General features: G+C 45.1%; 1 protein-coding gene across 8 annotated transcripts in view; it reads right to left on the minus strand.

Moving 5' to 3' along the window:
* Window positions 1-10,686: 10,686 nt before the first annotated feature.
* TNC (tenascin C) overlaps window positions 10,687-13,168 on the minus strand; it is a 77,396-nt gene continuing 74,914 nt past the window's right edge. For all 8 annotated transcript variants that reach the window (XM_060251795.1, XM_060251794.1, XM_060251793.1 and 5 more), the window contains 2 exons: window positions 12,356-12,519; window positions 10,687-10,813 (listed from right to left, as the gene is read on the minus strand). In XM_060251795.1, coding sequence (XP_060107778.1) covers window positions 10,703-10,813; window positions 12,356-12,519 — 275 coding nt within the window. In that variant the 3' untranslated portion in view covers window positions 10,687-10,702. The remainder of the gene's footprint in view (window positions 10,814-12,355; window positions 12,520-13,168) is intronic.

Here is a 13,168-nt window from a genome sequence, read left to right on the forward strand (position 1 = left end):
AAACTCCTGGGGAGCATTAACTGAGGTTGTTTTGTGAGAGGACAGAGTTTGAGGATGAGTGGGTGCTTGTAGCCTGCTGGAGAATGATGTTTTTGTCTGGGTCTGTTGGGTTTTTTGTATGGTCTGTTGCTCACTGAGTAAGGTCTGTTTGCCTAGAGCTGATTACAGGCCCAGCCCTTTGCCATTATGGACCTCTGAACTGTAAGGCTTCTCCTAGGCAGGGGTGTGAGCCTTTGGCGCAAGCCAGAGGGCAAGAGTCTGGGGATCAGACCAGAGTGGCTTACCAGAACAGTCCCACTTCTATGCTGACAGCTTTTCTGCTGCTATAAGGAGTGAGAGTTCCAAGGTTGGAGGCATCAGTCTGTGGAGGAGGAATGTCATCCCTTAAAAGGGACTCCTTTTTAGTTGATGGGTTGATATCCTCTTGTACCTAGGAATGGGTACAAACTGGCTCACAAACTAGTTTGTGATTTTGACCATTTCATGGTTTGCAAAGTGAAGTTCATGGCAGGTCAACTGGCACAAACTTTCCAGCTGTTTGTGGTGGCTTCTGCCTGTTCATGAAGGGATACATTTCCAGACAGACTATCTCCACTCCACTCAACCTAAATGTTTACCCCCAGGGCTTTTTTTGTAGCAGGAACTCCTTTGCATATTAGGCCACACACCCCTGATGTAGCCAATCCTCCAAGAGCTTACAGGGCTCTTAGTACAGAGCCTACTGGAAGCTCCGGGAGGATTGGCTACATCAGGGGAGTGTGGCCTAATATGCAAAGGAGTTCCTGCTACAAAAAAAGTCCTGGTTTACCCATTTTCAAAGCAATGGAGGAGCAGAACTTCAAGGAGCATGTAGCAGCCATGGAATAAAAGGCTGTGTTCTCTTATGGATTTAAAACTGGTTACATGACAGGAAGGAAAGAGTAGGAACAAATGGACAGTTCTTCCAATGGAGCAAAGGAAGCAGTGGAGTCCCACAAGGATCAGTATTGAGGTTGGTATTATTTAATTTATTCATAAATGATATGGAACTAGGGGTGAATAGTGGAGTGGTCAGGTTTGCAGATGACACAAAATTATTCAGGATGGTAAAAACCAAGGCTCCAAGAAGACCTCCACAAACTAGGTGTGTGGGTAACAGTTTAGCAATTGAATTGGCACACTACCGGCCGGTCTCAAATTTGCCCTTTTGGGGCAAAATTATCGAGAGGGCTGTGGCGGTGCAGTTACAGGAATTTCTGGAGGACGCTTCCGTCTTAGACCCATGCCAGTCCAGCTTCCGCCCGGGCCATGGGACGGAAACAGTCCTGGTCGCCCTCATGGATGACCTCCGACGACAACTGGATCGAGGCGGCTCGGCGGTACTGCTGTTGCTAGGCCTATTGGCTGCGTTCGATATGGTCGACCATCGGCTGCTGACCCGCCGCCTCGCCGATGCAGGAATTCGGGGGCTAGCCTTACAGTGGCTCTCCTCCTTTCTTGACGGTCGGGGACAAAAGGTGGCAATTGGGGGGGAGCTGTCTCAGAGGCACCCACTTCATTGTGGAGTGCCTCAGGGAGCAGTTCTCTCCCCAATGTTGTTTAACATCTTTATGCGCCCCCTTGCCCAGATTGCACGGAGGTATGGGCTGGGTTGTCATCAATACGCAGATGACACCCAGCTCTATCTATTGATGGACGGCCGGGCTGGTGATGTCCCTATGAATTTGGACCGGGCATTACAAGCCGTGGCTGACTGGCTCAGGCTGAGCGGGCTGAAGTTGAATCCGGCGAAGACTGAGGTCCTTTGCGTGGGCCGCGGCGGACCGGGAGGGGAGATTACCCTACCGGCCTTTGACGGTGCGCCACTGGTACCAGTGCGCAAAGTCAAGAGCCTGGGAGTGCTACTGGAATCCTCTCTATCGATGGAGGCCCAGATAGCCGCCACTGCTAGATCCGCCTTCTTCCATCTCAAGAGGGCGAGGCAGCTGGCTCCCTTCTTGGAGCGCACCGACCTAGCAACTGTGATCCACGCAACGGTCACTTCGAGATTAGACTACTGCAATGCCCTCTACATGGGGCTGCCCTTATACCGAACACGGAGGCTTCAGGTAGTCCAGAACGCGGCGGCCAGGCTGCTGGAGGGACTACCACGGTGGGAACCTGCGCGGCCTGGGCTGCGGGATCTGCATTGGCTGCCGGTTGTGTACCATGTTCGCTATAAAGTGCTGGTTATTACCTTTAAAGCCCTATATGGCCGAGGACCTGCCTACCTAAAGGACCGCCTCCCCCCATATGTGCCCCAGAGAGCACTGAGATCCAGCTCTCAGAACTTACTAACAATCCCTGGGCCAAGAGAAGCTAGGTTGAAGGCTACTAGGGAGCAGGCCTTCTCAGTGATAGCCCCTCGTTGGTGGAACGACCTTCCAGAGATGGTGCGAGCCCTGTGGGATCTGAACCAATTCCGCAGGGCTTGCAAAACATTTCTTTTCCAGCTGGCTTTCGAGATAGAACCTGATTAATCCGACGTGTGGACATCTAGCCATCTCGTGGATATTATGATTACAGTATTTTAGCACCTATTCTATGTATTTTATGTATTTTATCTATTTTAAATAATCACTATGTAATTGATATATTTAAAATTGCTTATATTGTTTTAGATGAATCATGGGATCCCCATGTCTGTTAGCCGCCCTGAGCCCGCCTTGGCGGGGGAGGGCGGGATATAAAAATAAAGTTTATTATTATTTATTATTATTAAGTTCAGTGTTGATAAGTTTAAGGTGATGCACACTGGGACAAAAAAAATCCAGATATAAGCTAATGGGGTGTGAACTTGCTGAGACTGAGAGGGGAAAAGATCTCAGGGTCATACTGGATAGCTCAATGAGATTGTCAGCCCAATGTCCTGCAGTGGTGAAAAATGCAAACTCTGTCAATAGGCATTATTGAGAAAGAGATGGCAAATAAAATGGTGAATATTGTAATGTCACGGTATTGATCTGTGGTGTGACCTCCTTTGGAATAGTGTACAATTCTGGCCCTCATATCACAAAAGGGACATTGCAGAGCTAGAAAAAATACAGAGGAGGGCAACCAAGTTGATGAGGGTGTTGGCACATCTTCCCCATGAGAAAAGGCTGAAGAATTTGGGACTTTTCAGTTTAGAAAAAAGATGACTAAGGGGAGACAGGATTGAGATTTATAAAATTATGCATGGGTTGGAGGGTGTTAACAAAGATAAATTTTTCTCCTTCTCTCAAAATACTAGAATTTGAGAGCAGCCAATGAAGTTGCATCAGCTTAACTGATGGACAGTAGGTCCAATATGGACAAAAGGAAATATTACTTTACACAGAGAGTGATTAAAATGTTGAATTCACTGCCAGAAGATGTAGGGATGGACAAGGAATAAACAGCTTTAAAAGGTGATTAGATTCATGGAGGATAAATCTGTCAATGGCTACTAGCCATGGTGACTGAAGGGAACCTCCACATTCAGAGGTTCTGCATCCCGGAGCCAGGAGGCAATATCCAGGAAACACCTTAGCCTCTATGCCCTGTTGGTGGCACTCCAGAGGAACTGGCTGGCCACTGTGTGAGACAGGATGCTGGACTAGATAAACTATGGAATGATCCAGCAGGGCTCTTCTGATGTTCATTGCAGTGAGAGACCATTTGCCTGAAAATCAGGATTTAAAAAAAAATAAATAACTGTGATCCATTTCACTCAATAGCCAAGAATTTGTGTATTAAGAACCCAAAACAAAGTGAAATGATCAAGTGACTTGTCCATGGGGCTCCTAGTGTGTATGTGTGTGGGATTTAGGAAACAAAAATTCTAGAGGTCCTGATCACCCATGGAGGGGCGGGAGTCAGACAAAGCAATGAATTAACTTCCACAGAGTGATTTAGAGTGGCCAGCCAAAGCCAGAGGGAATCTTTGGTCCACAGAAACTCAGATTAGCACATCACTTCTAAATGACCCCCAGGGGATCCTAATTGAGTTAGACAGAGCTGATAATTAAAAAGTAAAGTCATGCAGATACTTTCCTGACAGAGTACAACATTTTTTTTAAAAAAGTTAAAACTTTTTGGGGCTTACAAAGATGGAGCCATTCTGTCCTCTGCTGGTAGAAAGGCAAAATACAAGGAGATATTTCATGGGGGGAAATAGGGTTGATGAAGCGTTCCTTCAGTCCTATGTTTTTTTTTCCCCTTGGGGGAATTAATTTATTGAATCCAAGTTGTGGTTCAGTCAGCTACAATTTAAAAATTCAGGAAAAATAAATCTGTCAGTAGCTATTAGCCACAAGGGCTAAATGGAACCTCTCCAGTTTTAGAACACAACTGAATACCAGTGTCTGAACACACTTCTGTATAGGGGCAAAAGTGCTTCATATTAAGTCAAGTCACTGATCAAAATAACCTCATTGACTTTGATTGACAACAGCAAATGTCCATTAGGGTATTTCCTCAGCCATGTTGTCCAATATCCTCCTTTAACAGGAGATGCCTATCATTGAACCTGGCTTCTTCTGCTTACTCCAACGGTGACCTTCTCATCCTATGAAGCAGCTTTATAAGTAAACCAATCTTTGGTTCATCAAGCCCAGTCTACTCCCGGGGTCTGGATCAGAGAAGAGTCTTTTCCTAAAACATGCTGCTTGCATCTGTTAAAACATTTCAATATACTGTATGCTAATTTACTGTTCTATCTTCTGCCATATATGTATGGACTGATAAGTTTCATTTCACTTTGTCTGAGGAAGTGTGCATGCACACGAAAGTCATAAGAACATAAGAGAAGCCCTGTTGGATCAGGCTAATGGCCCATCCAGGCCAACATTCTGTGTCACACAGTGGCCAATAAATCAGGCATCATCAGGAGGTCCACTAGTGGGGCCAGGACACCAGAAGCCCTCCCACTGTTGCCCCCCCCCCAAGCATTAAGAATACAGAGCATCACTGCCCCAGACAGAGAGTTCTATCAATACGCTGTGCCTAATAGCCACTGATGGACCTATGCTCCATATATTTATCCAAACCCCTCTTGAAGCTCTTATCCACACCTTGAATAAAACTTTGTTGGTCTTAAAGGTGCCATTGGACTCAAACTTTGTCCTATTTGCTATCCTAGATCCTCAAACTGAAGTTGCCAAGGATTATAAACCCAAGACCATAATTATGTCAAGTATGAGCTTTAATTCCAAGAGGCAGTGTGGAGGGCGGGGGGTGGGGGGGAGAGAAAAGCTCTGCTGCCTTCATGCTCCCCTTGGGAGTTCCTTGCTGGGGTGGTTGTCTTCTCCCTACCCCACTCTGCGTAATGCTTTTATGTCTTTAAAAGTTGCACGTCTGTTCTAGCTATCAAGACGTTTCATCCATCTTTCTTCAGTTTGGAGGCTTAGTTATCACTGGAACCCAGTCTTTACAATACATTCATAGAAGACCAACAAGAATGACGGATGAAATGTCTTGATAGCTAGAACAACCGTCTTTGGAAGGACTTCCTTTAGTTCTTTGATACTAAATACTGGAATATTGTTACTTCTTTGTGATTGGAAAGACTGTTTCTGAACTGTCTTCTGTGAATGTCTTTTTACTACATGCTCTTGTTTATTTGAAGTTCTGTGTGCAAGCTTTGTCAGAACACCATTATCTCTACATTATACTGTCTTGTTTAAAATTTATGGTGTCTCTTAGTGGTTTTTTATTTACACAGCTGTACGCTAAGATCCTATAGTTTTGCTACACTCCTTTAAAAGTTGCACAGCAGATAAAACCCCCATATTGTATCACCTTCCTTATAGTCGCTGTGTGCTCATGCACGGGAAAGGGCACTGCTAAATTTTTAGCCCTGAGTCTTTAAAACTAACACACTCACTGAAGGCTTCCTTCCAACAAGGAAGCTAGAAATCATAAACCATCACAGAAACATAGTGGCAGTTCCACAGAATAATTGTAAATTATGAAGTTTGGGGGAGGGCAGGGAGCTCCATAGGGATGTCATGCCTCGGAGCCCGCCCCCCCTCCAAAGTTGCCATTTCCTCTTGAGGAGCTGACCTCTGTACTCTGGAAATCAGTTGTAATCAGGGCTTTCTTGGTAGAAAAGGCCCAGTAGAAACTCATTTGCATATTAAGCCACACCCTTGATGTTACCATTGTTGCACACAGAGCCTTTTGGTAGAAGAAGTCCTGCAGGAACTCATTTGCATATTAAGCCACACACCCCTGATGTCACCATTGTTGCATACAGAGCCTTTTGGTAGAAAAAGCCCAGCAGGAACTCATTTGTATATTAAGCCACAACCCTGACACAAAGCCAGTTGGAACTGCGTTCCTGTGCATTCCTGCTCAAAAAAAACCCCTGGTTGTAATTCCAGGAGAACCACACCTGTAGATGAGCAACCTTCATGCCTGGGGAGGGCAGAGAGTTTCACAGTAAGGTGATGCCATAGAGACCACCTCCAAAGCTGCCATTTCCTCCAGCGCAACTATGTCTGTAGTCTTGAGATGAGTGAATTCCTGGAGGATTGCAGGACCCAACTGAAAGCTGGCAGTCCTGTGCAGATGGAATCTTCTCCAGGAAGACACTCTTCTTATACCCTCTTCCCAGCCATCAAACAGGCTACCTCCAAACAGGTAAAAGCAGACTTGGCGAGGCTTGTGAGAACTGATGTTGATGCATGATTATTCAGAACACAAATGAGGGGTTATAGACCCAGACAGGATCTCCTAACCGCTAAGATGTCCACCCATCAATAAAGTCACAGTGAATTTAAAGATGCAGTGGTCTGGCTTGCAGCAGCCTCATGTTTTGTTGTCATACCTTCTCCAAAGAAGGCAACCCGCCCCCCTCCCACCCCCACGAGACTGAGCTGCTTTGGATGGCAAGTTCTCTGTTCCCTTTCACCAGGATAAGGCTCTCATTTCAGAGATGTTTCATCTAGCCTAAGTCACACTTCCAAGTTGGTTTGCAGGGCTTTTTGGGAGCAGGAACTCCTTTTCATATTAGGTCACACAACCCTGATGTAGCCAAGCCAGGGCTCTTAGTACAGGGATAATGTAAGCTCCAGGGGGATTGGCTACATCAGGGGTGTGTGGCCTAATATGCAGAGTTCCTGCTACAAAAAAAAGTGCCCTGGTTTTCAGAATATTTGTGTGATTAAATGCTTATCTGGATAGTTGCTGATGACTGAAAAGAAGTCATGTGCAAATCCTAGCATGGCTCTGAGGTCACAAGACACTTCCTCTGATCCTTTTGGTGGTGATTTCTAGGAAGGACACAGAGCAGCAGGTCGCTAGTGCTGGAGTTCGTGCGCTCGCTGGAGTTCATGCTCTTGTGCAGTCAGCAAACCATATGTAAATGAGGTTCCTTGTATATGGGGAAGCGGATGATAGAAGGGGAAATGCAAATCATCTGAAGAGGCTACAGTTCTGGAATTAATCCCAGAAATCCCCCTTGTTACACCAGAATTGAAGGTGGCCTCGGTTTGCAAGACCTGAGCAAGGCTGTTGACAACAGGACATTTTGGAGGACTTTAATTCATCAGGTCACCATAAGTTGGAGGCAACTTGTTGGTACTGAACACACACATACATACACACAGGGCTTTTTTCATAGTAGGAATTCCTTTGCATATTAGGCCTCACCCCCCCCCCCTCCCATGTAGCCAATTCTCCTGGAGTGTACAGTAGGCTCTGTACTAAGAGTCCTGTAAGCTCTTGGAGGATTGGCTACCTCAGCGGGGTGTGGCCTAATATGCAAAGTACCTGCATACCTGCGTAATATGCAAAGCCCTGCGTACACATATACCAGAATTATGGAATATGTTGTGCTGGGAATTTCCAAAGCACAGTTAAGAGATAAAGAATGGAGAATTGATCCATTCCAATTCATTCACTATATTTATACTCCACCTTTCTCCTAAAGTGAACCAGGGAGCTTTTGAAATTTGGCCTCCTCCCTAGCAGGCCTCTTTTGGGCAGGAGCTCACAGGAGCAGAGCTCCGGAACCTTTAAATATTATTGTGCTCTTTCTTTCTTACCCCCTCCCCAAATAATTGCTTTTGGGCTCCAAACCCCCTGTGAGAATTTTGCTGAACTCTAAGATTTGACAAACATTCTAATATTTCCCCCACACACACAAAAAAATGGGGAAATAACCAAAGCATATAAAGCAGACAGATGGAAATCTTCATCATGCCACCATGGCCACAAAGGAGAAAGTAATTTAAAGAGTATGATGGGGATAAGGTTTTATTATGACCAGTGTTCCCTCTAAGCTGTGGAGTCTTTTGAGCAAAAATTCTACTTTATGAGTAACTGGCATTAAAGCTGTGAGCTCCTGCATAAATTAGTTTGCTCTGAGGCTACTTTTCCTGAGCTAAGAGAAAATTTGTGTGAGCTGGAGGCTAAGAAACTGTGAGCTAGCTCACACTAACTCAGCTTAAAGGGAACACTGATTATGACAATTATGATTCAAGAAGCGTTTTAAGGTAGATGCTGAGCCGATAGAATGTAGTACACCTTCCGATGATGCCAGGAGTATGTGACCACATGGATTAGCTGGGTGGCGATCTGAACAATTTCTAAGGCATGTCTGAAAACACCCTCAGCAGGTTTCCACTTGGTAGATTACCATTCATCTCTCAAATAGCTAGGGGGAAAACGTCATTTACAAACCTATCACAAGGCACCCACTCCAACTAATATGCCAAGCTGTGTGTGTGGAGTGCTGCCAAGTCACTTCCTACTTATAGAGACCCCATGAATTAATGTCCTCCAAATGTCCTATCGTTAATGGCCCTGCCATCTTGCAAACTGCGGGCTGTGGCTTCCTTGACTGAGTCCGTCCACCTCCTGTTGGGTCTTCCTCTTTTCCTGTTGCCTTTCAACTTTCCCAGTGATTATGGTCTTTTCCAGGGTTTTGTTTGTAGAACAAGCCCAGCAGGAACTCATTTGCATATTAGATCACACACCCCTGAAATCACCATTATTTCACATATGGCTTTTTGGTAGAAAAACCCAGCAGGAACTTATTTGCATATTAGGCCACACCCCCGGATGCCAAGCCAGCCGGAACTGTCTTCCTGTGCATTCCTGCTCAAAAACAAACAAACAAACAACAACAAAAAACCCCTGGTCTTTTGCAATATGCCAAGTTACATGCAATCAAATACCAAAACTGTTCACTGGAATTGATCAGAAAAAAAAGTCAAAAGATTAGTACCAAGTATTGGCCCCCCAGACCAACAAATGAAACTGCCCCAGGGCTTTTTTTGTAGAAAAGTCCAGCAGGAACTCATTTGCATACTAGGCCACATCCCCGGATATCACCATTGTTTCGCACCGGGCTTCTTTTGTAGGAAAAGCCCAGCATGAGCTCATTTGCATATTTGGCCACACCCCCTGACACCAAGCCAGCCAGAACTGCATTCCTGTGTGTTCCTGCTAAAAAAAAAAAAGCCCTGATCTGTCCTATACCCGTTTAGCGACGCTGCCTATGCTAACTGGCCACAGCTCTTGCAAGAGCTCTGGAAGAGAACGGTCTTCCCGGGCACCTGCTACTGGAGATCCTTTGACTGGGAATTTGTGTTCTTCAGTCAGAAACCTTCTGAACGGAAAGAGCAGGCGGTCTACTGATGAATTATGTGCCTTCCGTGATACACGGACCCCCCCCCAATCCTATCCTTGGACTGTGTGCCAAACTGCTCAATACATGAAGAAAGCAATGTATTGTTCTCTGACCTATTCTAAGTTTTTTGCTTTTATAATCTATTTTTGCTAAAATAACATCTGCTACCGAATGTTAGCTTATGTAATATAGTTATATTAATTTCCTTACATATGTAAACAATTGCTGTTTTACTCACCATATTCTGCAGTACTGCTGTATACAATACAAATCTCAATAAAATAAAATTTAAAAAGAAAAAGAAAGAAAGCTGGAGATTTCTGTAAAAGTAAAATTGTGCTTTTATTTATTTTTTTTAAAAAAGGAAATGTACAATCAGACACTGTCCTGCTGTGTTTTGGAAAGCATGGATATCTTTTAAAATAAAAAAGACGACAAAAACAACCGTAGCTTATTATTTTCATCATTATTATTTTACCTTTTCCCATTATATTAATAATATTAATTTTAGGCTGAAAATTTTCAAACCAGACAGCTCGTTTCCATGCCTTCTTTCCTCTGTGGTGCCATATATATATACATATATATACACACGCACACACACATATACACACACACATATAAAGAAAGCTTCTCAGTGACCAACAAAACCTCTATGGTGACCTGGAACCATCATGAAAATGACTGTATGAAAAGGCTGGTTTGTAGACAAGGAGACTGTTCCCTTGCTGCCTTCTGGAGAGATCCCCAAAGTCAAGGAGAACCCACTGAGGAAAAGGACTGTGTAGAAACCCTCGACCCCTCCCCAACACCCCTGGAGATTGTCGTCTTTGGTGCAAAGAAAGCCAGCTACGGACACAAAAAAGGGCCGCTCGGTTGAGCACACTATGTTTGAGTAAGGCTTTTCCACCCCCGCCCTCCCGATGAAATTGTTGAAGGAGTCAATGCCAGGCCAAGCAACGCTGCTACTTTGGTAAGGTTCCCATCTTCATCGCTGATTTTGCTTCCCCAATTTTTTTTGGGGAAAACCCCCACCCCTTCTCCTGGCCATTCTCTCTCTCTTTCTCTCCCCCACCCATGGCGTGTTTAGGCTCTCTTCCGTCTCCCTTCTAGATTCCGGAAGCTGTAGGGTCTCAGTTTCATCTCTGCAAACTGGATGGAGTATTCGTGGCCCTTCCAGTGGAACCAGTTGACGCCCTGGAAGAGAGAAAAAAGAAGGTGGCCTGTGATAACTGCTACATGATGAAAAAGCACGGAGTAGTTACTTACAAGCTGGGATGGTGGCTGAAGGTGTATGTTGTTGTGAGGGAGGGCAAATTTCAGTACTCTCATTTACTGATGAGGCACATCTTGCCCATTCCTCCCCCCCCCCCCGCCCCGCCCCACAAAGACTTTGAAAAGTTGTTAAAACCATCCTGTTTTGACAGCCATTTGGCTTAGTTAATAGCAGGGCTTTTTTGTAGCAGGAACTCCTTTGCATATTAGGCCACACACCCCTGATGTAGCCAATCTTTCAACAGCTTAAAGTAGGCCCTGTACGAAGACCCCTGTAAGCCCTTAGAAGATTGTGACATCAGGGAGTGTGGCCTAATATGCAAAGGAGTTCCTGCTACAAAAAAAGACTTGACTAATGGCAACCCCTCCGACCTGGATGGCCTTGGTTAGGCTGATCTTGTCAGCTCTCAGAAGCTAAGGGGACCCAGACCTGGTTAGTATTTGGATGGGAGACTACCAAGTAGGGTCCAGGGGTTGCTACGCAGAGGTAGGTAATGGCAAAACACCTCTTGCCTTGAAAACCCTACAGGGTTGCCATAGGTTGGCTGCATCCTGATGGCACTTCCACCACCAGGAATGGTGACCGCTCTAATTTTAATCCTGATTTTATCCTCTTTAGTAGATATTTGACCCTAGTTGGTCATTAGATTGTTCTGTTTTAAATCAGAGGAAAAAGGTGGGAGAGAAAATCACCACCATTAGAGACCTGTGTTTGGTTTTGTACTGTTGGCTACAATTTGATGGCACTTTCCATCATTCTTGACCAACTGCACTGGGGGAAAACTGAAATGATATCAATAATATTTGTCAGGGTAATGGGCTTGAAGCTCAGGCTAGCCCCATGCACTATTAAAATGGTCAGATGTCCTGGGAATTACACTTCCCAGTATGCACCAGGTGCTCCAGTCGATTTTAGAAGAGGCAGGGTGCTGATCAGAATTGAGGAGGAAGAGAAGGAGGGACAAAAATATTTCCTGCTAGCTGGCCCAATGGCTGCTTGCCACTGCCAAAGGATTGGCAAAGCAGTGAGTATAAGAAGTTAGGGTCGGAATGAGAAGGTTTGACATCTTCACTAATAGCAGTAGCAATGACATGTGATTTCAAGTGCTCTTAGCTGGGGGTAGGGATAACCCAAATGGTATATCAATTTATTGTCACATAGCTTGATTGACCTGATTACAAGCCAACACTGATGTCTGGAAAGGCCAAATAATATGTTTTAAAAAGCAGGATAGTTTAGTTTGAAAATGCATTTGAGAACAGGAGAACCAGTTGGGCCTATCTTTAAGAATATCACTGGGGTTTGGGCAGTTCACTTCTCTGTTGATTTCAGGAGAAGCTTCTCAGTCGACATGGTGTGTGGCAACTGGAACAGACTCCTTAAAAGCAAGACAGCCCTTTGGATTACTTCACTTTCCCAAATGCCTCCCTGTACTCAGAAGAGCCTTGAGTAGACACGCTCACCTGGCTGTGGCTGTTGTCCCCATATCTACCCATCAAGTTGACTCGGTGGCAGTTCTTGTACCAGAAGGCTCCCTTGTATGACAAAGCACAGTTAGTGATGGCTGAGTCATTGTCTTTATCAAAAGTGGAAAAGGACCGTCCATTATGGTAGGTCATGGAATCACCTGTGGGGGAGGGAGGGAGAGACATATATTCAGTTTCCAGATGAATGAAGTCCAGCTAGAAGATGGACAGCAGGAACATCGATACCTAGTGGTTAGAAAAAGTCACAAGGCATGCATTTGGAGGACAGAGGACTTCCCTGGTTCCTTTCCTCCATCATCGAATAATTTTGCTCTGCTTTGCATGCTGTTCATTATGTTTTTAATCTGCTGCAGTCTAGTTTTGTGCACTTGTATAAATATACTTTAAACAATCAGAAGCCCTGCAAAAAAAAACTAATCAGGGAAGGTAATTTCTATCTTCTCATTGTTCTATTCTTTACCGCACTGCTGACTCATCTTCCTTTGCCCCACCATATCCCCGCCACCTCATCTTCTCTCCCCTCCTGTTACCACCCCAACCATCTTATCATCACCATTACCACCTCCTTCCTCCCCTGCTAGTCTTCATGGTTTCTGCCAGCTAGGAGATGGTGGGTAGGTCTGCAACTGAGTGTGTTGGACATGCTTCCCACACCAAGTACAATCTCCCCCATCACCTGGTCAGTGGTGGTTGATGGAGGGAAGCTTGGAGGGGAAATGTGTGCACTTTCTGCTCCAAATCTTGCTTGCCTCACAGTCGGATATGCGATTGGTTGTACAGGGGGACTGG

The sequence above is a fragment of the Heteronotia binoei genome, chromosome 12, assembly GCF_032191835.1.
Source record: "Heteronotia binoei isolate CCM8104 ecotype False Entrance Well chromosome 12, APGP_CSIRO_Hbin_v1, whole genome shotgun sequence".
NCBI classification, from domain to species: Eukaryota; Metazoa; Chordata; class Lepidosauria; order Squamata; family Gekkonidae; genus Heteronotia; species Heteronotia binoei.